This window comes from Entelurus aequoreus, linkage group LG14 (genome assembly GCF_033978785.1).
Source record: "Entelurus aequoreus isolate RoL-2023_Sb linkage group LG14, RoL_Eaeq_v1.1, whole genome shotgun sequence".
NCBI lineage: Eukaryota > Metazoa > Chordata > Actinopteri > Syngnathiformes > Syngnathidae > Entelurus > Entelurus aequoreus.
In genome coordinates this window covers 57,457,482-57,482,702 of record NC_084744.1, presented here as the reverse complement: position 1 = coordinate 57,482,702, position 25,221 = coordinate 57,457,482, and the positions used below count along the sequence as shown (strand labels likewise).

General features: G+C 36.0%; 1 protein-coding gene across 1 annotated transcript in view; it reads right to left on the bottom strand.

Moving 5' to 3' along the window:
• Positions 1-25,221, bottom strand: part of plcd1b (phospholipase C, delta 1b) — a 50,860-nt gene that overhangs the window by 17,743 nt on the left and 7,896 nt on the right. The window contains exons 2-6 of the mRNA XM_062070303.1: positions 20,798-20,956; positions 16,928-17,156; positions 10,923-11,052; positions 10,560-10,788; positions 2,890-3,091 (exon numbers count right to left, since the gene is read on the bottom strand). Of these exons, the coding sequence (XP_061926287.1) occupies positions 2,890-3,091; positions 10,560-10,788; positions 10,923-11,052; positions 16,928-17,156; positions 20,798-20,956 (949 nt within the window). The remainder of the gene's footprint in view (positions 1-2,889; positions 3,092-10,559; positions 10,789-10,922; positions 11,053-16,927; positions 17,157-20,797; positions 20,957-25,221) is intronic.

Sequence of the window (25,221 nt, the reverse complement as noted above, 5' to 3'; positions counted from 1 at the left end):
CAGTCTGCCCCACAACGAGAGGATAGTGAAAAAGGAGCTTATGGACTACAATGGTGGACTCGCGCAAGGCACTTTGGGTAAATGTATACCATATATGGATAATAAGGTGACATCACCGGTGTGAAAAATGTCACAGGTTTTGCAAATTCTTAACAGCTCATTTCCCGGAAGTATGAAGGAAGGCAAGATTGCTTTTTAAATATCTACGCAATGCCTCCACGGTTAGTTTCACATTTTCAGGACTTACACAGATCCCAAATACACAACAGCAGGAACCAATAAGGTTATGTTTTTTCTTATAAGTGCCCCATTAACATGCACCAGCTTACTATTTTCTTATAAGGAAAGTATGTTAGAAATGTGTCATATATAAGGTAAGTCTGTAAATAGCTTATTCAGTACCAAAAAATAAATACAGTGGTACCTCAACTTGAGTGTCTTGAGATAAGAGCAGTCTGTTATGCTTTAAGTTGCAAGCAAATATTTTAGTTACAAGCATCTCTGTCATTATTTGACATAGCAAATGCAACAATGAACCCCGTAATGTCCGAGCAAAACATCTGGTCTTGCTCTCCAACATTAGTTTTGTTGCGTTGACCAGCTCTTCCTCCCAGGGATTCTAAGCTGCTGGTCATTCCCGAATTCTTAAAAATGGCACATAAGCTGATGTTTATATTCAATCACCAGGCAGTAGTTGGTATTTTGTGGTTTATTCTCCAAGCTTAGAGGACAAACGTGAGACCAACCCAGTACACAAGCGTTCCCTCGCCCGGTCTAGCTCGGTCTCTCCCAACCCACGGAAGTGCTGTGATCTTCCCTCTGTCCCTGGCCCCCACTCCCGTTGTTTAGACTACTCCGAGTTATCTCTACTCTGACACATTCCAATCTAGAAGGCCGACACCTTACCATGAGACTCAAAAGAAGGAAGAATACTAGCTATTCTTTATATGTCTATGGAGTTTAGAAAGAAGTAACACTTAAATATGGATATGATTCTGATCTGCTTCCAACAGTTTATAGCTAAAAATGGACATACCTTTGTTTTCCAAGCATGGGAAGGAAGAAAGTGAGTGTGAAGGACAGTGCTGAGAAAAAGTGAATAATATTCAAGGACATTAAAATATCTAAACGGCAGACATTTATCCATGAAAATATGGAAAAGCCGCTGATGGTAAGTGCTGTGTTATTACATTATTTCAGAAAACGACTGTAGTTAATAGTACGTGCTATTAAACTGCTCTAGTGCGGTTTTGGGGTAGGTGGCAGGCATCGATTGAATGGATTCCCATTTGTTTCAATGGGAGACGTAGACTTGAGATACAAGTGTTTTGAGTGAAGAAGTCCGTCACAGAACCAATTAAACTGGTAAGTTGAGGTAGTACTAAGGGTGTAACGGTACGTGTATGTGTTCGGAGGTGTACCGAACGAGTTTCCACACGAACATATTAAGTAGCGCACTGCACAGACGGACATAAGTAGCGTACCGCACGTTGTGTAAACAATGCACACCGAGGCACAACACACGGCATGCTGGTGTAACGCAGGTTTCAAATACATACTTTTGCGGAGACAATTAGGCTCTTGCACTGTATTACTCTTTGTCACGTGACCGCCGCGGTCCAATCAGCTGTGCTTATAAGCCGGTAAAAGGAAGTGGCCAGTAGACAGGACGTGACGGGAGACAGATTGTATTTCTGCTCGAGGTAGGTTTTTGTTCTCGTTTTCACCCCAAATATTGTGCTGACGGGATTCTAAACTAAATGCCTATTTGTTAACTTTATAGAGCAGACTCCCAGCGCCGGATTTTTTGTCATTAAGCTCTGTGTGACTGTAGAAGCGGAGTTGGTGAGTCCATGTTTATGAAAATATATTAGTCTTTCTTCCATTGTTTCATTACAACAGTCTTTGTGGCATATTTCTCAATCGTCCATATACAAGGTCTATGACTTGAACCAATGATAACTATTGTGTATTGAATGTACTTTTGAATGTGTTTGATAATAAGCACGTTTAGTGCACTGACCAAATTGTATAGGTCATATTTATGCTGCTAATGGCTATTTTAGCACTTTATTGCATATTGTGATTCTGACATGTATGTTGATTTATATTGTACAATATTGAGGAAAAAACTAGAACCTGTTGTGAATACTTTATAATGCAATTAGTGTTATTTAATGAAAATATGATTTGTGTACACATTGATTTATAAGGATGGTCCTGGTTCTTACACAGGCCAGGCTTTTCTTTATGATGTCGAGCTAAGGAAAAAAAGCATCTAGTCCAAGGATCGTTCTTGGGAGATTCCAGCCAGGAACCCCACCACCTGTTCTGTCTGGGCTGGTAGGAAGCTCTCCCTCTACACATTTTCACCCTTAACCGCAGCACATGGACTGTACTGCTTTATTCTCCAAAACCTTTCTCCAAGAACTGTATTATCTGAGCTGAGATTTAAACAAGATCCAGAGACACTAAATAATTGATTTGGAACACACACAGAGCTAGTTCTATTTTTGGGCAGCATTATTATAGTGTTCCCAACGTTAAAAGGATAAAGCCATTGTTTACAAATTTGGTAAATAAATAACCAAAAAATTTATATTTTGTTGTTTTCTTACTGTACCGAAAATGAACCGATCCGTGACCTCTAAACCGAGGTACGTACCGAACCGATATTTTTGTGTAATGTTACATCCTTACAAGATAGTGTTTTAAATTTAGAAAAAACTCATCATGACCCCTTTAATGCGCCTTTTAATCCGGTGCACCCTATGGACCGAAAAATACGGTAACCCTGCCAATCAAAGTGCAAGTGTGCCTAATGTCGACCCACAATTAGTGTGTAATACCAATTACAAGCATGGAGTACGGTGTGATGGTAGTGGTCACCTGACATAAGCCTCCGTGCTGCTAGGACCTTTCAGCTGATCCTCCATTAAGTAGGTGTTGTGTGAGGAGGAGATGAAGTAGTGGTTGAGAGGCCGGCTCATGTCCTGGTACACCTCCTTGTGCTCTGGGTCCATGATCAAGGCGTCAGGATGGCGCAGGTAAATGAGGAAGCCGTCTTTACTCAACACATTCTTTGCCTTGGCTGGAAAACAAAAACATGTAAAAAAGGTGTAAGTCCACATTGATCCTTGATGGAAAATCTGAGGGAAAAAAATCGCTATCAAGTTGAGAGGTAATTTTTCCATCTACATTAGACTAGGGCTGCAACAACTAATCGATTAAATTTGATTATAAAAATAGTTGGCGATTAATTTAGTCATCGATTCGTTGGATCTATGCTATGCGCATGCGCAGAGGCAAATTTTTATTTTTTTATAAACCTTCATTTATAAACTGCAACATGTACAAACAGCTGAGAAACAATAATCAAAATAAGTATGGTGCCAGTATGCTGTTTTTTTTTCAATAAAGTACTGGAAAGGATAGAAATGTAGTTCGTCTCTTTTATCCGATTATTAATCGAAGTAATAATCGACAGATTAATCGATTATCCAATTAATCGTGAGTTGCAGCCCTACATTAGACCAGTGTTTTTCCAACCTTTTTTGAGCCAAGGCACATTTTTTGCGTTGAAAAAATTCGGAGGCACACCACCAGCAGAAATAATTCAAAAACTAAACTCAGTTGACAGTAAAAAGTCGTTGTCGCAATCGTTGGGTATGACTTTAAAGCATAACCAAGCATGCATCAATATAGCTCTTGTCTCAAAGTAGGTGTAGTGTCACGACCTGTCACATCACCTCTGACTTATTTGGAGTTTTTTGCTGTTTTTCTGTGTGTTGTGTTTTAGTTCTTGTCTTGCGCTCCTATTTTGCTGGCTTTTTCTCTTTTTTCGGTATTTTCCTGGAGCAGTTTCATGTCTTCCTTTGAGAGATATTTCCCGCATCTACTTTGTTTTAGCAATCAAGAATATTTCAGTTTTTAATCCTTCCTTGTGGGGACATTGTTGATTGTCATGTCATGTTCGGATGTACATTGTGGACGCCGTCTTTGCAGTAAGTCTTTGCTGTCGTCCAGCATTCTGTTTTTGTTGACTTTGTAGCCAGTTGAGTTTTAGTGCTTAGAAAGTACAAAGAAGAAGAATTATGAGAAATACTTTCAACCTCATTGAAAATAAGATATTCTTCATCTCAGTATGTTAATAATGACTGAATTAATTAATTACATATTACAAAACTGTTGTGTATACTATTTCACAGATGTTATTTTATCAGTGTTTCCCACACATTCATTTATTTGTGGCGGCCCGCCACGAAAGAATTACGTCCGCACAAATTTAAAAAAAATAAATAAAAAATTTTTTTTTTTTATTCCTGTCCAGCTTCTCAGGCAAATCATATAGTTGATGTAGATGCCCATATCGGCTGTTCAGATTTACTTTACAAAAGAGAAGTGTAGGATACTTCTCTTGTTGCCTTATTTGTATTTGACCACTACTGTTTTCTGTTTATTTGTTACTGACTGTGGCAGGACACCTCTGCCTCTGTTTCACTTTATGTTGCTGGTAAATAATATGATTGAAGTAGTAGGCTTAAGTTAAATTATTTAGTATGCACTAATTAAAGGGGCAGAGCTTTAAGAGACATTTTAGCTTTTATATTTTATAAGATATATTTTTTGTAAGAACCACAATTAATAAATATATTTCAGTGAATAAGTTATTGTTCAAATCTGTATATAAATATGTACATAAAGTGTTGTAATTATATTGTAAAATGGATGGATGGACGTTAAAAACAAAACTGTTATTATTAATTAGTAAGTATACATTTTTTGAGCCTTTTTAGAGAAAATCATTTCATTGTAGTAAATTATGCAAATTACTCGATGATGTCATGGTGACCACGCCCATAGCCACGCCCCCACCGCCACAGGTATCTTGGCAGTTTATGGGAAAAACTGTTTATTATATAAAAAGGTCAGTAAATGATTCTATATATTTGTAAACGCTCTGAAGTGGGAAAGGGGTAGGATTAAATAAGCTTTGCTTCTTCCTACTCCTTTTCGGACATGATGTAAAGTGAAATTATATGAAATTTTGTGATGTATTATACTGTAAAAAGTGTGTTCATGTTCGAAATAAACTAAACAAAGAAAGAAAGAAAAGTTTTGTTCTGCATAGCCTTCTCTAAGCTTCAATGCCTTTTCTTAGTGGCACTCACCTTTTGTTTATTTTTGGTTTAAGCATTAGACACATTTTTACCTGTACCCTGCCTCCCGCTGTTTCTGACATCTACAAAGCAATTAGCTAACGGCTGCCACCTACTGATATGGAAGAGTATTACACGGTTACTTTGCCGAGCTCTAGACGGCACCGACACTCAACAACAATACATCATTTGCAGACTATAATTACTGGTTTGCAATAAATATTTTGAACCCAAATAGGTGAAATTAGATAATCTCCCACAGCACACCAGACTGTATCTCACAGTGGTTGAAAAACACTACATTAGACCAATGTTTGCACACAAACTTGCATTGGATCTCAAAACTGTGCAGATTACTGCACTTCAATAAATGTAGATTATTGTATAGGTCGTATTCGGACACGTGACTTTTGAACGGAAATGAACAAAGTGGTGGGCCACTAAACCAACATGACTACTGTGCAGCCAACAGAGTGATCTATCAGAGTGCACAAAGGGCCTAGATGTTCTTATTAAAAGCGGATACGAGCAAAAAATGCAAACTATGCAATAAAATCGATCCCTAAAGAGTTGTCAGTGATCTCCAGGATTATCCATCGTCCGCGTTCCCAGACATATCGTCATTCTACACGACAAAACAGATGGAAACTTGGAAAAGCATGGAGGTCTACAACTTTTTTTGTGTGTGGCTGGGTCAAAGAAATTAGTATCAAGACTGCATCGTTTTTGCTCGGGTAAGGACACATTTCATGATTTAACTTTGCGTCTACAGCCGCGTTTGTTGCCTTGTTTTTGCTGTATGCGTCGTTTACGAGTAGGCGTGTCTTCCGCGTCTATATCAAAATACGACTACAGATGCAGTGGCGGGCCGTGCGTTTTCCACCTAGGCCTTCAGTGATCTCCGACTTCAATGATTACCTTTCAAAATACCATAATTGATGTCACCACATGATCATTGCTGGAGAAATACCATAAAGTAACACATTTACGCACTACTGAGCATTGAATCACATCAACAGTATACAAAACGGGTTATTTTCTGGCGCATTTAAAAACCAATTAAAACGCATCAGCAATTAAAACATATACCGTAAATTTCTCTGCTTGGCTTATGCAACTTCCGGTCAATAAAGTTTGATTCAAAGTACACACTTCTCAAAAGGTATATTAACTGCCCCTGACCACAGGATGGCGACAAATACACATGTAACATTAATTAAATGACAAGCATGACACACTTTAACCAGAGTGTACAACTTTTAGTTGTAACAGAACAGCTGCTGTCAACAACTTGCAATCTGATTGGCTATCGCAACTGTTTCTTAAGTCTTGTCTTCTCAAATTCATCCGCCAACGGTCCCGATGAGTATCCAATCACAGGACGCGTAAATGTCACATTCAACATGAGGCCATCTAGAAGGCCTTACTGACAACAACTCGTGATCTGATTGGCTGTCGCAACTGTCTATCAACTGTATGTGCCCGTTCACTTACAGTGCACGGACGCCCGCATTGTTGATTCTGAAGGCGTCTAGCAGATTTGGTACAGCATGGCAACATAAGCTAGCTGAATTCTGATTGGATACAAACTAAAACTAACAACAGCACTGGAACGAGCATAATATGACATGAAGAGAATATGAATAATTTTAGATATTTAGGGAAAGTAAATTAAAATTATTTTATCTTTAATTATGATCACGATTTCTGGTTACCGGATTTTTCGTACTATTAAGTCGCAGTTTTTTTCATAATTTGCGACTTATACTCAGGAGCGACTTATGTGTGAAATTATTAACACATTACCGTAAAATATCAACTAATATTATTTAGCTCATTCACGTAAGAGACTAGACGTACACTACCGTTCAAAAGTTTGGGGTCACCCAAACAATTTTGTGGAATAGCCTTCATTTCTAAGAACAAGAATAGACTGTCGAGTTTCAGATGAAAGTTCTCTTTTTCTGGCCATTTTGAGCGTTTAATTGACCCCACAAATGTGATGCTCCAGAAACTCAATCTGCTCAAAGGAAGGTCAGTTTTGTAGCTTCTGTAACGAGCTAAACTGTTTTCAGATGTGTGAACATGATTGCACAAGGGTTTTCTAATCATCGATTAGCCTTCTGAGCCAATGAGCAAACACATTGTACCATTAGAACACTGGAGTGATAGTTGCTGGAAATGGGCCTCTATACACCTATGTAGATATTGCACCAAAAACCAGACATTTGCAGCTAGAATAGTCATTTACCACATTAGCAATGTATAGAGTGTATTTCTTTAAAGCTAAGACTAGTTTAAAGTTATCTTCATTGAAAACTACAGTGCTTTTCCTTAAAAAATAAGGACATTTCAATGTGACCCCAAACTTTTGAACGGTAGTGTATAAGATTTCATGGGATTTAGCAATTAGGAGTGACAGATTGTTTGGTAAACGTATAGCATGTTCTATACGTTATAGTTATTTGAATGACTCTTACCATAATATGTTACGTTAACATACCAGGCACGTTCTCAGTTGGTTGTTTACGAGTCATATAATGTACACTTATTCAGCCTGTTGTTCACTATTCTTTATTTATTTTAAATTGCCTTTCAAAGGTCTATTCTTGGTGTTGGCTTTTATCAAATAAATTGCCCCAAAAAATGAGACTTCTACTCCAGTGCGACTTACATTCTCTTTACAATGAGATAAAAGATTGTAAAAATATATTCCAATTGAAAAAAATATATAAAGACAGAACAATAAAATCTTATGGACAGCCATAGGTGTTTACATTTTGCTTTATATTTATTATTTTACTTATTTTTTGCCTGGTTTTGTATTTGTTTTGTATCATCCCGTGAGGTGTACATTACTTCTTTAGTTTTTTTTGTTCGGTTTGTACTTCTTGAAGTTTTGCACTTGTGTTTTTGTGTGTGTTTTTTTTGTTTGTTTTCGTTATATTTGGATGTAATTGTTGGTTTATACGATATCATTAAGTAGGACTATGTATGATGTTGAAGGGGGCAGGAAAATGTAAGATTTTTCTTCATCCTGCTCCTTCTCAGGCATTGGTGTTTAACTGTATAATTGAATAATTGTGGTATAATTGTCTATCGATCAAAGATGCACATCAATGAAGGAGATAAATAAAAATGAAATGTATGTTTTTTCCTTCTTTACTATGCATTTTCGGCCGGTGCGACTTATACTCCGGAGCGACTTATACTCCAAAAAATACGGTATGTTAGGCCAGCAGAGAAGGTCTTGCTGGCCCTGACGGCACACCACTGTACAGATGTCAACATTGTGTATGTCAGGGGTCACCAACGCGGTGCCCGCGGGCACCAGGTAGCCCGTAAGGACCAGGGGCCGTACTTATCAAGCTTCTTAGAATTACTCCTAAGAAGTCTGCTAAGAGTTGACTTAAGAGTAAATAAATTCTTCGCTGAAAGCTGCACTTAAAAGTTAGTTATCAAGCGTCTTACTCACACTTTCAGCGAAGTGTAGGACTGAATCTTAAGTGTCACACTCAGAGCTGAATTACGACATTACTATGTGCCGTAAACGGAATTTTAGGTGACGTCATTTCTGTGTCCATAGAAATGACCAATCACGGAAGGGAATCCGTTGTCTAAGAATAAAGAAATATCTTGGAAATATTTAAGTGGACAATGGGAGTGTATATTTTGACAATAAACTACAAAATAATACAAAACAAACTAGTCCCCGCCGGCACTCACGCTACCGCTCCCTCTCTTCTATCGCCCACACACTCACTGACGTCACTCACCTCACGGCCACACACATACGCTACTGTCATAACATTTTCTTTCCAATTCATTAATTAGGCAACTAATTTGAAACTGGTGTGGGTGGCTCTATATATACTAGCCCACTGCAGCCTCATGCAGAAATAAACAAGGAATCGAAAAGTATTAAATCTGTGACAAAAATAATATCCGCTCTGTCTAAACGATACCGTTTGATCAGCTGCTCGTCATCAAAAAAAAAAAAAAAACATTGTTCCGTTCCCTGAACGTTCGCGCACGTCTCTCTCGCCTCAGTGCCATCCCCTGCTGGCAACTCCTAACCACTTAAGACACCTCTGAAGGTCTCTTAAATATCGTGGAGAGTAGGAGTGATTCTTAGACTTAAGAACGTTGATAAAAAGCTTTTATTCTTAAGTTTGAGAGTAGGACTAAATTTCGCAAATTCTCAGGACTTAAGTGTAAAATGGCACTCTAAGAAGCTTGATAAGTACGGCCCCAGATGAGTAGCCCGCTGGCCTGTTCTAAAAATAGCCCAAATAGCAGCACTTACCAGTGAGCTGCTTCTATTTTTTAAATGTTATTTATTTACTAGCAAGCTGGTCTCGCTTTGCTCGACATTTTTAATTCTAATAGAGACAAAACTCAAATAGAATTTGAAAATCCAAGAAAATATTTTAAAGACTTGGTCTTCACTAACTGACAAAGAAACAGATAACAGATTTGGTGTCCAGTTCAAAGTGTGACAAGATTTATTTAAAAATTTGAGAGTTGACTTTTGTATTTTACATGAGTTATTATTTGTACAAACATGGTGCAAAGTAATTCATGATTTGTTAAAAAATGCTAGTGGCTCGCTAGTTAAAATGGGATATTGTGATTTCACAAGACTGTCTTAGAAGTGATCATTTGAAAATGTTCAATTTGAAAAATGTGCAGTCAAAATATAAAAATAAAGTGTTGCATATTGATATTTATCTGTTTCTCTATATATTTATTGTGAGAAATCATTAAGATGATCAGTGTTTCCACAAAGATAAATATCATTAATTATTAATAATAACAGAGTTAAAGGTAAATTGAGCAAATTGGCTATTTCTGGCAATTTATTTAAGTGTGTATCAAACTGGTAGCCCTTCGCATTAATCAGTACCCAAGAAGGCGCTCTTGGTTTCAAAAAGGTTGGAGACCCAAGGTGTATGTACTGCAAGCTTAATGTATAACTGCTGCCCTTGGTAAAATCTTAACCGATTTCTTAAACTCACAGAGTTCATGCTTTACAAAATGTGAACTACAAATAATATCAAGATAATACTTGAATGGGAAATACTAAACGTTAAAAGTACATCAAACAAACCTTTGACGAAGTGATCAGTGCAAAAACGTTCTTCGACTCTGGAGTTTGTGCCCCTTTTCTCGTCTTTTGTGATTGACACATATTGCATGTAACGGTATAAAATACTGCAGCATCATTCCGCTTAATAAAACACTGGAATTAAACCCAGGAATTCAGAACATTCAGTGAGAGTCTGTTCCCACTAACACTAATGTTTAGAATAACAGCAACTAGAGTATAGAAGAAGAATGATATGCCGACAACAGCAATATAATTTGAAAACAAAACAAAGTCAAATATCAGCTTCTGACCTTTTTCATCCGGCTCAAACTTGTCAATAATCTTGTTGGCGTCCTCCAGTGTTGCCTTCCCTCTCTGCTCTTTCATCAGGAACTCCACTAGGTCCTCAGGACTCATGACGCCGGCAGACTTGGCGTACTCCTGGTAGATTACGTCGATTTCCTCCCGGTAGGTCAACAGGTCGTAGAAATGTTGGATCTCCTTTCCAGCCAGGAATCCCGACTTGGATTTGTCACATTTCTAAAAAGGGATTATCAAAAGGACGCCCTGTTAAAACCCATGACTGGGAAATGCAAAAAAACAAAATACAGACATATAAGACTATAAGTTAGTTGCAACTCTTAGACATTGTGATGGTGAACCAATGGTATGACCTCAAAGAGCATGTCTGCATAGCTGTCCTCCACATCGATGTTGATGAGGCGCATGAACTTCTTGACCTCGGACATGCTCAGCTTGTCATCTTTATTCTTGTCTGCTTTGCTCATGCAGCTGAAAATCCAGCTGGATTGCGTTTCATGTAAGGAAGAGTACAAATGAACCAAAACAAAATAACTGTGCCAATCGCTTTCCTGTGTCAGAGGATTAACAAATGAAGCCAATTGATAAATGTCTCATACATCGCACATAAAGCTGGAGCGGTTTGTATTGTCAGCTGGTGCAGGTGTCGGTTCTACCGCCAGCTGTATCAATATTTGTGTTGTGCTCAGGCACACTGGCTGCACAAACATGTCAAGTTGCAGAACAGCCCCCAAAGGCAATCGATATCGAGCCGCTAGAGGTAGAGATGGGGTGATACTGGGCCGCACTAAGTATTCCCTTCACAATCATCAATTGACTACTCCTAGTAGGCCTTAAGTCATTATTCAGGTTAAATTGTATATTTTGATACAGTTGATTTACACAAAAGGATGGTCACGAAAACATCTGCTTGCTTACAGGAAGTTGCTCTTTGTGTTTGTTGTGCTGTCATTTTTGCACAGTTATTGTTCTTTCTAGATAGAATCAAAATGATTCAGAATGTCAGAATAAAAGAGTTATGGTTGAAAACAACAAAAGAAGCAATCACATTCCTTAATATAAACATCCCAATGACACTGCAAACTTGTATTCTCTGGGATCTACATCAATTTAGTAACGTGTCATCAAAGAGTAAAAATGCTTTTCTTTCAATATGCATAATAACAAAAAGGGTAATATTTAAAAAATGGATAGCTGTCGACAGTCCAACTCATACTGACTGGTACACACCAGCTATGGAGATGATATCAGTAGAACAAACTGCATTTAGTTTAGATAATATTGAGTCATATATTGGAATATGGGATCCATTATTTAAGTTTGTTTCAACTATTAAATGAACCAAAATATGACTTATTATATCTTTGTGGAAAATATTGGACACAGTGTGTTGTCAAGCTTATGAGATGTGATGCAAGTGTAAGCCACTGTGACACTATTGTTCATTTCTAATTTTTATTATTTTTTATTAATGTTTTTAATGATAATATCAATGAGGGATTTTTAATCATTGCTATTTTGAAATTGTTACTAATATTGATGCTGTTGTCGATAATGTTCATTTTTGTTTCACTACATTTGGATTGTTCCGTGTCATGTTTGTGTGCTCTCAATTGCTCTGTTTATTGTTGTTCTTAGTGTTGCTGGGACGGGTTTGGTTTTGGAATTGTATTGCATTGTTGTGGTATTGTTGTGTATTGTTTTGTTGATTGATTAATAAATTCATTTAAAATTTTTTGAAAAAAGATAGATTAAAAATTACCATAATACTAGGGGTGTAACGGTACGTGTATTTGTATTGAACCGTTTCGGTACGGGGGTTCCGGTTCGGTTCGGAGGTGTACCGAACGAGTTTCCACACGGACATATTAAGTAGCGTAACGCACGTTGTGTAAACAATGCAGACCGAGGCACAATACACGGCATGCCAGCAGCTAACGGGCTAGGATAGACTAACCATACGTCCTCTTTTCACCAGACATGTCCTCTTTTGCGGAGCTGTCAGGGCGGAGTTTCTTAAATGCCTCAAATGTCCGGCATAATGAGTTAGGGTTGCGTGTATTTTCAATGTACGTTCAGGGTTAAGAAGGGGTTAAAAACAAAACAAATTGTGTGTGCAGCAGCATTGGTGAGGGAGGGGCAGAGACAGAGAGAGAGCGAGAGAGAGTTATGATAAACGCGCATGCGTCGCCAGGCTCTGCTTTTTATCCATAGATTGATCAGATTGAATTTTTTATCATCTATAGCGGGGGTGTCAAAAGTGTGCCCCGGAGGCCATTTGCGGCCCACAGCTTATGTTTTAAAGGCCCACGGCACATTCTAAAAATACTATTAATATAAACAAAAACATAAAAAAAGTGAAATAAAAAAGCTTAAAGGTTAAATGTCATTTAGAAAAAGTTGCAATGTTGACTAATAAAACAAAGCTCAAAACATAATATTGAATCAAAATTAGGGGTGCAACAACTAATCGATTAAATCGATTAAAATCGATTATTAAAATAGTTGCCGATTAATTTAGTCATCGATTCGTTGGATCTATGCTATGCGCAGAGGTTTTTTATTTTATTTTTTTAATAAAACTTTATTTATGAACTGCAACATGTACAAACAGCTGAGAAACAATAATCAAAATAAATATGGTGTCAGTATGCTGTTTTTTTTTCAATAAAATACTGGATAGGATAGAAATGTAGTTTGTCTCTTTTATCCGATTATTAATCGAAGTAATAATCGACAGATTAATCGATTATCAAATTAATCGTTAGTTGCAGCCCTAATCAAAATCAATGTTATTATGAATTATTGACCTATCCAAGGTTCCCATTACTTCACATCAAATATTCCACTAAGAAAAATATTTTTGGTTTAAGATTTTGCAAATTTGGTAAATAAATAACCCCAAAATGTATATTTTATTGTTTTCTTACTGTACCGAAAATGAACTGAACCGTGACTTCTAAACCGAGGTAAATACCGAACCGACATTTTTGTGTACCGTTACACCCCTACATAATTTATTTAACTATTAGCAAACCAGGTATGGAGAGAAATGTGTCTTTTTATGCAACCAAAAAAAAAATTGATTAGCAACCATCCCCGTCTATGAATGTTCTCATTCATCCAGGTCATTGTTATCTCAGGGCATTCAATCAATCAATCGCAACTGGACTGTTTGGTTTGTCTCAGAAGACGTTTCATCAGTTCATGCTCAAAGACTTAAATTGGTCAGATCTAGTCTAGGGGCTGCAACCATCCATCCATTTTCTATCGCTTGTCCCTCTTGGGCAAAAAAAAAATCAATAAGTTTAATGGTTGCACATTTTTGGAGAGTTATAACTTACTTACTCTGATCAGTATGTTAGAAGGCCTTTTATTGGTCAGTACCGCCCAACCCTAGTCATTGGTATGTTCTCTACACATGTGTTAAGGACGGAAGTAGTACGCAATCACACGCCATCATCCAAGACTGACCAATTAAAAAAAGAATTCTAAGAATTTGTTACATTAATCATGTATAGACGCAATTTATTTTGACTGTCCATGTTCCTTTACCTTAAGTGAGGATGGTTACCTAAAAGGCGGCACGGGTTGGTCATACATTCAGTGATCAGGTCAATGCATAAGTCAGTGCAAAGAGGAGTGAGGAGGCTCCGACTGGTGTGCTCCTTGGTAAATGTCACTCCAAAATAAACCCTGACTGGACTTGAGATAAAACTGTTTTCAGCAAATAAATGTCCTGCATTTAAGTAAACCTTTTAAAAAGTGTTCCTGGGACATCTGACAATAACACATCATTTGGTGTCCAAACACTGGGGTCTTTCAGTTCATTTAAATTATGCAAGGGAGTAACAGCCTGTGATTAAAAATCTGATTAAAAAAAAATAATATTTTGACAGCCCTACTTCTAACATATTGTTCAGAGGACACCCCAACCACAAGATTGAAATTAGGCCGCGACCAAAAAAAGATTTGTAACTGGAAAAAAGACCAAAGAAGCGCTTTGCAACAAAAACATTTTGTTGGAGAATGTTTTATTTTAAATCCATTTTTGGTTGAAATATTTTTTTATTTGTAAAACGTTTAGTTTAAAAAAAACTCCAATCTATTATTTTTGTTTGCAAATCTGTGTTTTTATTTCAAATCTATTTGTTTTTATTTTAAATGTTTTAAGTTGCAAATCCAATATTCTTATGTTACAACTCATTTTTTGTTTGCAATATTATATTTTTATTTTAAATCCATTATTTTTGTGTTTAATGTAAATCTGGTTTTTGTATTTATTTCAAATGTATTGTTTACAAACGTGTTTGTTTATAATAACTTTGGTTAGATTGCATAAACACACATTTATCTCAATACCTAGGGTGTGCGGACTGCAATTCCTCAATACTAAACTATGAAGATGGATTCAGAGCCACACAAAACGGGCTGCAGATAGCCCACGGGTTTGAGACCCCGGAATTATAACCTATACCAGGACTGTCAAACTCGTTTTAATGGAGGGCCACATCGCAGTTATGTTTGCCCTCACAGGGCCACTTTTAACAGTTAATGATATTATTACACAATTGCCTATGCGTTTGATGATTTTCATTTTTATTTTTTTTATGTACAACAATGTAAAAAAAGTGTAGATTTTACAGTAAATAACTGACAGGTCGCAAAAAATGTTACCGTAAAATTTACAGTGGTTTTTTTCAGCATGTTACTGTAAATTGTAAAAATTTAAAGTAAAAACGGTACCAGTTTTTCATGGTGCAAAATTGGCAGCTTAGTTAGAATTTTACTGTAAATATAAAACTGCAGTTTTACAGTCAAATTCTGGCAATTTAGCCCCCGGATTTTACCGTAAAAACAACTGTAGATTTTACTGTGTACTATTGTGAGTAGCAAAACGGTACCACCGTTTTTTTTTACAGTCAAAAACCTGGCAGCTCAGTAGCCAGCATTTTATGGTCAAATTTTGAATGTACAGTAAAATGCTGAAAAAACACAGTAAATGTTGTTAAAGTCGCTGTAAAATCTATGTACTAAATTTGACAATTTGATGAATAACTTGCTTAGAAATCATATGTCAAGCAGATAAAAAGTATGTATTTCTAGTTTAACTTTAACATTGTTTGAATCTGTGGTCATATATTTCTTACATTATAATATTTATGCGTTGAGTGCATGTATTTTTTCTGTCAAAATGGAAACAACTACCGTATTTTTCGGATTATAAGTCGCACCGGCCGAAAATGCATAATAAAGAAGGAAAAAAACATATACTGTATACGTCGCACTGGAGTATAAGTCACATTTTTTGGGGCAATTTATTTGATAAAAGCCAACACCAAGAATAGACATTTGATAGGCAATTTAAAATAAATAAAGAATAGTGAACAACAGGCTGAATAAGTGTACGTTATATGAGGCATAAATAACCAACTGAGAACGTGCCTGGTATGTTAACGTAACATATTATGGTAAGAGTCATTCAAATAACTATAACATATAGAACATGCCATACGTTTACCAAACTATCTGTCACTCCTAATCGCTAAATCCCATGAAATCTTATACGTCTAGTCTCTTACGTGAATGAGATCAATAATATTATTTGATATTTTACGCTAATGTGTTAATAATTTCACACATAAGTCGCACCCCCCCGCCAAACTATGAAAAAAACTGTGATTTATAGTCCGAAAAATACGGTATGTATTTCTAGTTTAACTTAAACATTGTTTGAATCTATGGTTATATATTTGTTACATTATAATATTCATGTTTAACAAATATGCGATTGCATTGAGTGCATGTATTTTTTTCTGTCAAAATGGAAACAACTAATACATTTAGTAAGAAGATATAAAGTACTTTAATGACGCATATTATTTCCAGGCTTCCGAGGGCCAAATAAAATGATGTGGCGGGCCTTGAGTTTGACACCTGTGACCTATACTAATGAGGTTGTAATGAGTTGTGTTTAAATGTTTATTTGCATGCAAACTCCTGTCAGAAATGTGATATCAGTTTAACCGCATGTAGTGCAAAAAACCCCCGAATAAACAGTGATGATGGTTCCTGGAGTCGCACAGCACAGTTGGCTAAGACAGCATTTTAACATGCTGCAAAATATACAAAATGTCTTAAATGCATATGAACTTGCAATTTTGGTTACTGTATTAGCTACAGTATTTAGATTACAGTTGATCAGAGTTGACTTTCATGCAATTTAATTTAACTCTATTACCAATAATCACTCGTTGTGATGATTGGCTCCGCCCCTTGCCAACACCTAGTCTCTTTGAGAGCGGGAATAAGCAATGCCACTTACAAAGTAAGCTTCACAGCGCCATGATAAGGATACTGTTCAGACTTCTGCTGCTGGTTGAGGTTGTTCCTGCTGTCGATCATTTTCCGCAAGCTGCTGACCCACTGCTTGGTCTCGTCCTCAGAGCTGGCGATGAGGTCCAGGTTCTTACCGGGGACCTTGAAGACGATGGAGAAGCAGCAGCTCTCCTCCTGCTGCTCCGTGTACTTCTTCAAGCCCTCCGTCTGGCGGCCCCGCCGCACCGCCGCAATGTCGTCGATGGAAACTGCGAACAAGGCAAAAAAAACAACAACATCTTTGTCATTTACAGTACTTTGATTGTGCTGCGAGTAGACTCAGAACATGTGTCCTACTTTTGCTATAGATTTTATTGGGGGAGATTGCAGGATTTTTATTAGAACTCAACAGAGGGCCGATATTGATACCGTTTCTTAGTAGCCAAGAAGGCCGATATTTGGAGTAGAAGTGATTGAAACATGAATAGTAGGTCAGTAAACAGCTGGACAAAGCTTAACGTTGTTATTTTAACATTTTAGGAAACTTCGGGCCAGTAGCTGTCAGAATAATTGTATCTAAGTTATCACAAAACTTTGTGTCTCAAAGCTGTCTTTGATCTTACCAATCAAAAGGCTTGTAAAACTCCACTGTGTAGGATGGGAAGCGACATGAAGGTATCTGTTTCTTTGACATATTGTAATCCCCAGGAAGATTTTGTCTTGATCCGAGATCTACAAAGCGGAGAGGAAGCAGGGCCTGACCCCCCCCCCCTCCAGGCACCTTTTCTTTGAACTGTTTTGTGACCAAAGGCAGCGGCTGTTTACGACCCCTCTCCCTTAGAAACAGCTGTTGCCATGTAATCAGGGAAAGTCCAAATAAAAGAGGAGGCGTACAATCTTTCGTCAGAGCGTGGTGGGACAGTGTACAAGGGTACAGGTCTACGCGTTTCTCCTCATTGAGCCAAATTTAATTCTGTCTCTGTTTGATTCCTTGCTTCTTTGTCTGTTTAATAGATGTCATCCGTGTTTGAACCTGACAGTAGCAACATGTTTTAAGCGGCGCGAATGTTGTGGTTAATTTAGCATCATCATTGACTTTTACAAAGACCTTTATTTCGTGTGTCTAAGAGGAGCATCAACATTTGTGTTTCAAAATATGGGAAATATGCCGGGAAAATTGGTGAAAATATGGGATTTCTCTGCAAAACAATAACTCGTCATTTACTACATTTTATAGCAGTGAATGTATTAGGGCTGGGCGATATGGCCTTTTTTTAGGATATTTTTAGGCCATGTCACGATACACGATATATATCTGGATATTTTGCCTTAGCCTTGAATGAACACTTGATGCATATAATCACAGCAGTATGATGATTCTATGTGTCTACATTAAAACATTCTTCTTCATACTGCATTAATATATGCTCATTTTAAACTTTCATGCAGAGAGGGAAACCACAACTAAGTCAATTGACCAAAAGTGTATTTATTAAACAGTTATTAAGCAGTGGCACAAACATTCAGGTCATTTCCAAAACAGAAAGTGCAAGATTGTCAGAGACATTTTAAAACAAGCTATGAGTGCACTTTTGTGCATAATGTCACTAAGATGACATATCAAAACAACACTAAATTAAAGTACACTTTTTGTACAGAACGCCACTACAACAGTTTAAAACAAATAAAGTGCACTTTTGTGCATGATGTCACACAAGATATTTCTATAACTGTCAAATAAAAATGAGCTGCATAACAGGAAATCAAATAGTGTATGTCCTTCGCTATGTGGTAGGTTCCTGCGGACGTTATCTCCTTCTGTTGTTGACTATTTGTTTCATACGGTGCTGATGTGGAAATGGTTGCTTTGGCATTTTGTGGGTGTGGCACCGAACGGAGATGTTGACATGCTGATGTTGACCATTCGAAAAACAAATCAGCAGCGTCGTTCAAAAAAGCTTTTATCAATTACGCCAAATGGCGAAAGTGAAACCGCTTCTATCAGGACATGATCTCGAGAAATTAATCCACGCCTTTATCTCGACTCGTCTTGACTACTGCAATGCCCTGTATGTAGGCATTAGCCAGGCCTCCCTCGCCCGCCTGCAGCTCGTGCAGAACTCTGCTGCTCGTCTGCTAACACAGACCCGCAGACGTGAGCACATCACCCCTATATTAGCGTCCCTTCACTGGCTCCCTGTGCGTTACTGAATCAATTTTAAACTCCTTTTATTTGTTTTTAAATGTCTAAACAACCTCGCGCCAACATATCTCTCCGACCTCCTTCAGCCTTACTGCCCCACCCGATCCCTAAGATCAGCCGATCAGCTGCTACTGACGGTCCCGGACACAAGGCTGAAGCTTAGAGGTGACAGAGCTTTCGCCGCTGCTGCTCCCAAGCTCTGGAACGACCTACCTCTTAGTGTTAGACAAGCCTCCTCTCTTCCTGTTTTTAAATCTCTCTTAAAAACATACTTTTATTCCATGGCTTTTAACACTGAGTGATACCCATCCTGCAATGGCGCCCCATAATACACCTGCTGTGAACCTGTTTTTATGTTTTTATATTTTATTTATTTTATTTATTTATTTTTTATCGTGTTCTGTTTGTGTTGTGTTGTGTTTGCTCGGTTCTCGTATTATCTTTTAACCTGCTCATTGTACAACACTTTGGCTACCTCTGTGGTAAATTTTAAATGTGCTTTATAAATAAAGTTGATTTGATGCGGAGTTTCAAGCACTCTTCATTCTCTAGCGGGTGACTTTTCAAATGATGCTACGAATTAGCAGTGCTGCTATTTTTTGTAGCAACGCTTTTGCCCCACACTTGACAAATTACGGTTGTCTGTTTAAAATGAGCATATATTAATGCAGTATGAAGAAGAATGTTTTAATGTAGACACATAGAATCATCATACTGCTGTGATTATATGCATCAAGTGTTCATTCAAGGCTAAGGCAAAATATCCAGATATATATATGGCCTAAAAATATCGAGATATTAAAAAAAGGCCATATCGCCCAGCCCTATTACCAGGCCACGTAAAATGATGTGGCGGGCCTTATGTTTGCATTAGACTGAGGTCACTGGTCGATGATATTTCATTTATGGACGTGGCACACAGTTCAACCAGGAGAACTTAATAGGCACTATAAAAGAAATGCTCGTCTCCATGACGACCAGCCTGCAAAGCATATCAGTTATCACCTGCTATCTCCCTTAGCCATAAGACAGATCAGCTCTTCCACTTTTACAATGGAAAAATCCACCCTAGACAAACATTCAACATTGGGGTTTTCCTCCTGCATTTTCAGGGGAGTTTAAAAGGTTAGGACTAGGGATGTCCGATAATGGCTTTTTGCCGATATCCGATATTCCTGAACTCTTAATTACCGATATCAACCGATACCGATATATACAGTCGTGGAATTAACACATTATTATGCCTAATTTGGACAACCAGGTATGGTGAAGATAAGGTCCTTTTTAAAAAAATTAATAAAATAAGATAAATAAATTAAAAACATTTTCTTGAATAAAAAAGAAAGTAAAACAATATAAAAACAGTTACATAGAAACTAGTAATTCATGAAAATGAGTAGAATTAACTGTTAAAGGTTAGTACTATTAGTGGACCACAATCATGTGTGCTTACGGACTGTATCCCTTGCAGACTGTATTGATATATATTGATATATAATGTAGGAACCAGAATATTAATAACAGAAAGAAACAACCCTTTTGTTTGAATGAGCGTGAATGGGGGAGGAAGGTTTTTTGGGTTGGTACACTAATTGTGTTTTTTATGTTGATTTAATAAAAAAAATAAAAAAATAAAAACCGATATCGATAATTTCCGATATTACATTTTAAAACATTTTTAAAGCATTGAGTTAGGACAACACTCACAGGTCCGGTGCCTCTTGAAGATTCGCTTGGATTCGCGCCACATTGTCTTGCAGTCATCTTGGAGCTTAAAGTAGCGGCTTTTCTTCCAGGATGAGGAGCGCACCTTGAGAAGGTCGCCCCCCTGCAGGAGGAACTGGACATCCGTGTCGCCCTCCAAGCCTGAGAAAGACATGAGCAAGGGGGATTCATGCCGACCTTCCAAACCTTGTGTCGTCATCGGCTAATGCTGCCACTTGCATGCTAAAAACGTGTTGCCTACCTAGGTGTTTTAAATTCTCTTTGACCGCCTCCTGCTCTCTGGCGTGACGCAGTAACTCCTGGGAGCGACTGAGTTGTTGTGTATGCAGACATGCCATAGTTGCTGTTGTGTGTTCAAGGCGTGAGGAAGAAGGAGCGCGTGGAAGGGCCGTGTAGTACCAGCCCCGCTCAAAGGTCACTTTTTTGAATTGGTCTGAACACCGGCTGCCAGCGGGGGGGGGGGGGGGGGGGGGGGGGGTGTGACGCTGCACATTTTTTGATATGGCGCCGATACCAAGTAATACTGGGCTTGTATTGCCAATACCGATACTTTTTAACCTGTACGTTTTCTCTGCTCATTGAATGATTTTGCCTTTGATTTGAAAAAAATACCTGAATATCTGCTTAACTTATGATTTCAAAGCAAGTTATCCATCAAATTGCACACTGTAAATACGACCAATAGATTTTTTTGTAAAATTTAGGGAGGTTTTTTTACAGCATTATATTGTAAGTTTGAAAAAAAAACTACCAATGTTTGTTTTTTTTACAGTATTATATTGACTGAGCTGTCAGTTTTTAAAAATTTTTTTTACTGTAAAATCAACGGTTGATGATTTAAATCAGTGTGTCCAAAGTGTGGCCCAGGGGCCATTTGCGGCCCGCAGCTAATGTTTTACCGGCCCGCAGCACATCATTCTAAAAATACTAAAACATTTTTTAAATAAAAGAGCAAATAGGTGAAATGCAATCAGAAAAAGTTGCATTGTTGAATCTAATAACACTTTTTTTTTTAATAATTTATCAAAAAATAATAATGAATCAAAATCAATGTTGCTATGAATTATTGACTGATTTTAGGACAAAAAGGACATAAATACAAATAAAAAAACATGAAAAATATGAAAATGTGGGGCACTTTTGGATCCTCAAGAATTTAATTGGAATTAAAAAAATAAATTTTGCTATTAATTATTGACCTATTTAGGGATCCAATTACTTCACATCAAATATTCCACTTTGAAAATATTTTTGGGAAAAATACTGTATATTTTATATTTTTGCCCCAAAAAATAGGATTTTGACAAAAAGCTCATAAAATGTAATATATATATATATATATATATATATATATATATATATATATTTTTTTTTTTTTTTTTTTTAATATATATTTATATATATATTTTATTTGAGTCACAGTCTGGAAAGAATCTGCTCTTCGAAGACTCCACAAAGTGTCTCCAAGAAGTTCCTGCTGGGTCCAGTTACGAGAATTTACTTCAAATATATATATATATATATATATATATATATATATATATATATATATATATATATATATATATATATATATATATATATATATATATATATATATATATATATATATATATATATAGTTGAAGTTGATCGAACTTCAAATATGAAGTTGAATTAGAGATTCAAGCGTTTAATAAAAAATAAATAATATATGACTTATTTTTAACCTTTTTTAAGACTGAAACCCTTCTGGGTCCCTAGGACCTAACTTGAGGGAGGCCCAAAGGTTAAAAAAAAAAGTGTATATTGTATAGGTTTTGAAAATGAAATTATATCAAAATGGCCCCCGCGTGCTTTGATTTTTCAGTGCGCGGCCCTCAGTGGAAAAAGCTTGGACACCCCTGATTTAAAATGGTACTACATTTTATTATGGTAAAAAACTGGCATCTGAGGTTGCCAAAATAAAATTAAACAGTGGTACTGTATTTCTATTTACAGTAATATGTTGTAAAAAATACTAATAATAAAATACACCATATATTTTACAGTAAAATATTTTACTGGCAACTAAGCTGCCATTTTTTTTCTGTAAAAAACAGTGGTAAAATCCACAGATTTTTTCTTACTCTTTACATAAAAAATGTTTTAAATATTTAAATTTGTAGGCAAATTCATTAATTATTTACTGTTACTAGCGACCCTCTCATTGCAGCCAAAAGTACCACATTTTATTATGGTAAAAAAACTGGCATCTGAGTTGCCAAAATAAAATTAAACAGTGGTACTGTATTTCTATTTACAGTAATATGTTGTAAAAAATAATTTAAAAAACAGCATATATTTTACAGTAAAATATTTTACTGGCAACTAAGCTGCCATTTTTTTTCTGTAAAAAACAGTGGTAAAATCCACAGATTTTTTCTTACTCTTTACATAAAAAATGTTTTAAATATTTAAATTTGTAGGCAAATTCATTAATTATTTACTGTTACTAGCGACCCTCTCATTGCAGCCAAAAGTACCACATTTTATTATGGTAAAAAAACTGGCATCTGAGTTGCCAAAATAAAATTAAACAGTGGTACTGTATTTCTATTTACAGTAATATGTTGTAAAAAATAATTTAAAAAACAGCATATATTTTACAGTAAAATATTTTACTGGCAACTAAGCTGCCATTTTTTTTCTGTAAAAAACTGGTAAAATCCACAGATTTTTTCTTACTCTTTACGTAAAAAATGTTTTAAATATTTAAATTTGTAAGCAAATTCATTAATTATTTACTGTTACAAGCGACCCTCTCATGGCAGCCAAAGGTACCACATTTTATTATGGTAAAAAAAATGGCATCTAAGTTGCCAAAATAAAATTAAACAGTGGGACTGTATTTTTATTTACAGTAATATGTTGTAAAAATAATTTAAAAAACAGCATATATTTTACAGTAAAATATTTTACTGGCAACTAAGCTGCCATTTTTTTCTGTAAAAAAGTGGTAAAATCTACAGATTTTTTCTTACTCTTTACGTAAAAAATGTTTTAAATATTTAAATTTGTAGGCAAATTCATTAATTATTTACTGTTACAAGCGACCCTCATGGCAGCCAAAGGTACCACATTTTATTATGGTAAAAAAAACTGGCATCTAAGTTGCCAAAATAAAATTAAACAGTGGTACTGTATTTCTATTTACAGTAATATGTTGTAAAAATAATTTAAAAAACAGCATATATTTTACAGTAAAATATTTTACTGGCAACTAAGCTGCCATTTTTTTTCTGTAAAAAACAGTGGTAAAATCCACAGATTTTTTCTTACTCTTTACATAAAAAATGTTTTAAATATTTAAATTTGTAGGCAAATTCATTAATTATTTACTGTTACAAGCGACCCTCTCATGGCAGCCAAAGGTACCACATTTTATTATGGTAAAAAAACTGGCATCTGAGTTGCCAAAATAAAATAAGTGGTACTGTATTTCTATTTACAGTAATATGTTGTAAAAAATACTAATAATAATAAAAAACACCATATATTTTACAGTAAAATATTTTACTGGCAACTAAGCTGCCATTTTTTTTCTGTAAAAAACTGGTAAAACCCACAGATTTTTTCTTACTCTTTATGTAAAAAATGTTTTAAATATTTAAATTTGTAGGCAAATTCATTAATTATTTGCTGTTACAAGCGACCCTCTCATGGCAGCCAAAGGTACTACATTTTATTATGGTAAAAAAACTGGCATCTAAGTTGCCAAAATAAAATTAAACAGTGGTACTGTATTTCTATTTACAGTAATATGTTGTAAAAATAATTTAAAAAACAGCATATATTTTACAGTAAAATATTTTACTGGCAACTAAGCTGCCATTTTTTTTCTGTAAAAAACAGTGGTAAAATCCACAGATTTTTTCTTACTCTTTACGTAAAAAATGTTTTAAATATTTAAATTTGTAGGCAAATTCATTAATTATTTACTGTTACAAGCGGCCCTCTCATGGCAGCCAAAGGTACTACATCTTATTATGGTAAAAAACTGGCATCTGAGTTTCCAAAATAAAACAGTGGTACTGTATTTCTATTTACAGTAATATGTTGTAAAAAATATTAATAAAAAACACCATATATTTTACAGTAAAATATTTTACTGGCAACTAAGCTGCCATTTTTTTTCTGTAAAAAACAGTGGTAAAATCTACAGATTTTTTCTTACTCTTTACGTAAAAAATGTTTTAAATATTTAAATTTGTAGGCAAATTCATTAATTATTTACTGTTACAAGCGACCCTCTCATGGCAGCCAAAGGTACTACATCTTATTATGGTAAAAAACTGGCATCTGAGTTGCCAAAATAAAATTAAACAGTGGTACTGTATTTCTATTTACAGTAATATGTTGTAAAAAATAATAATAAAAAACACCAT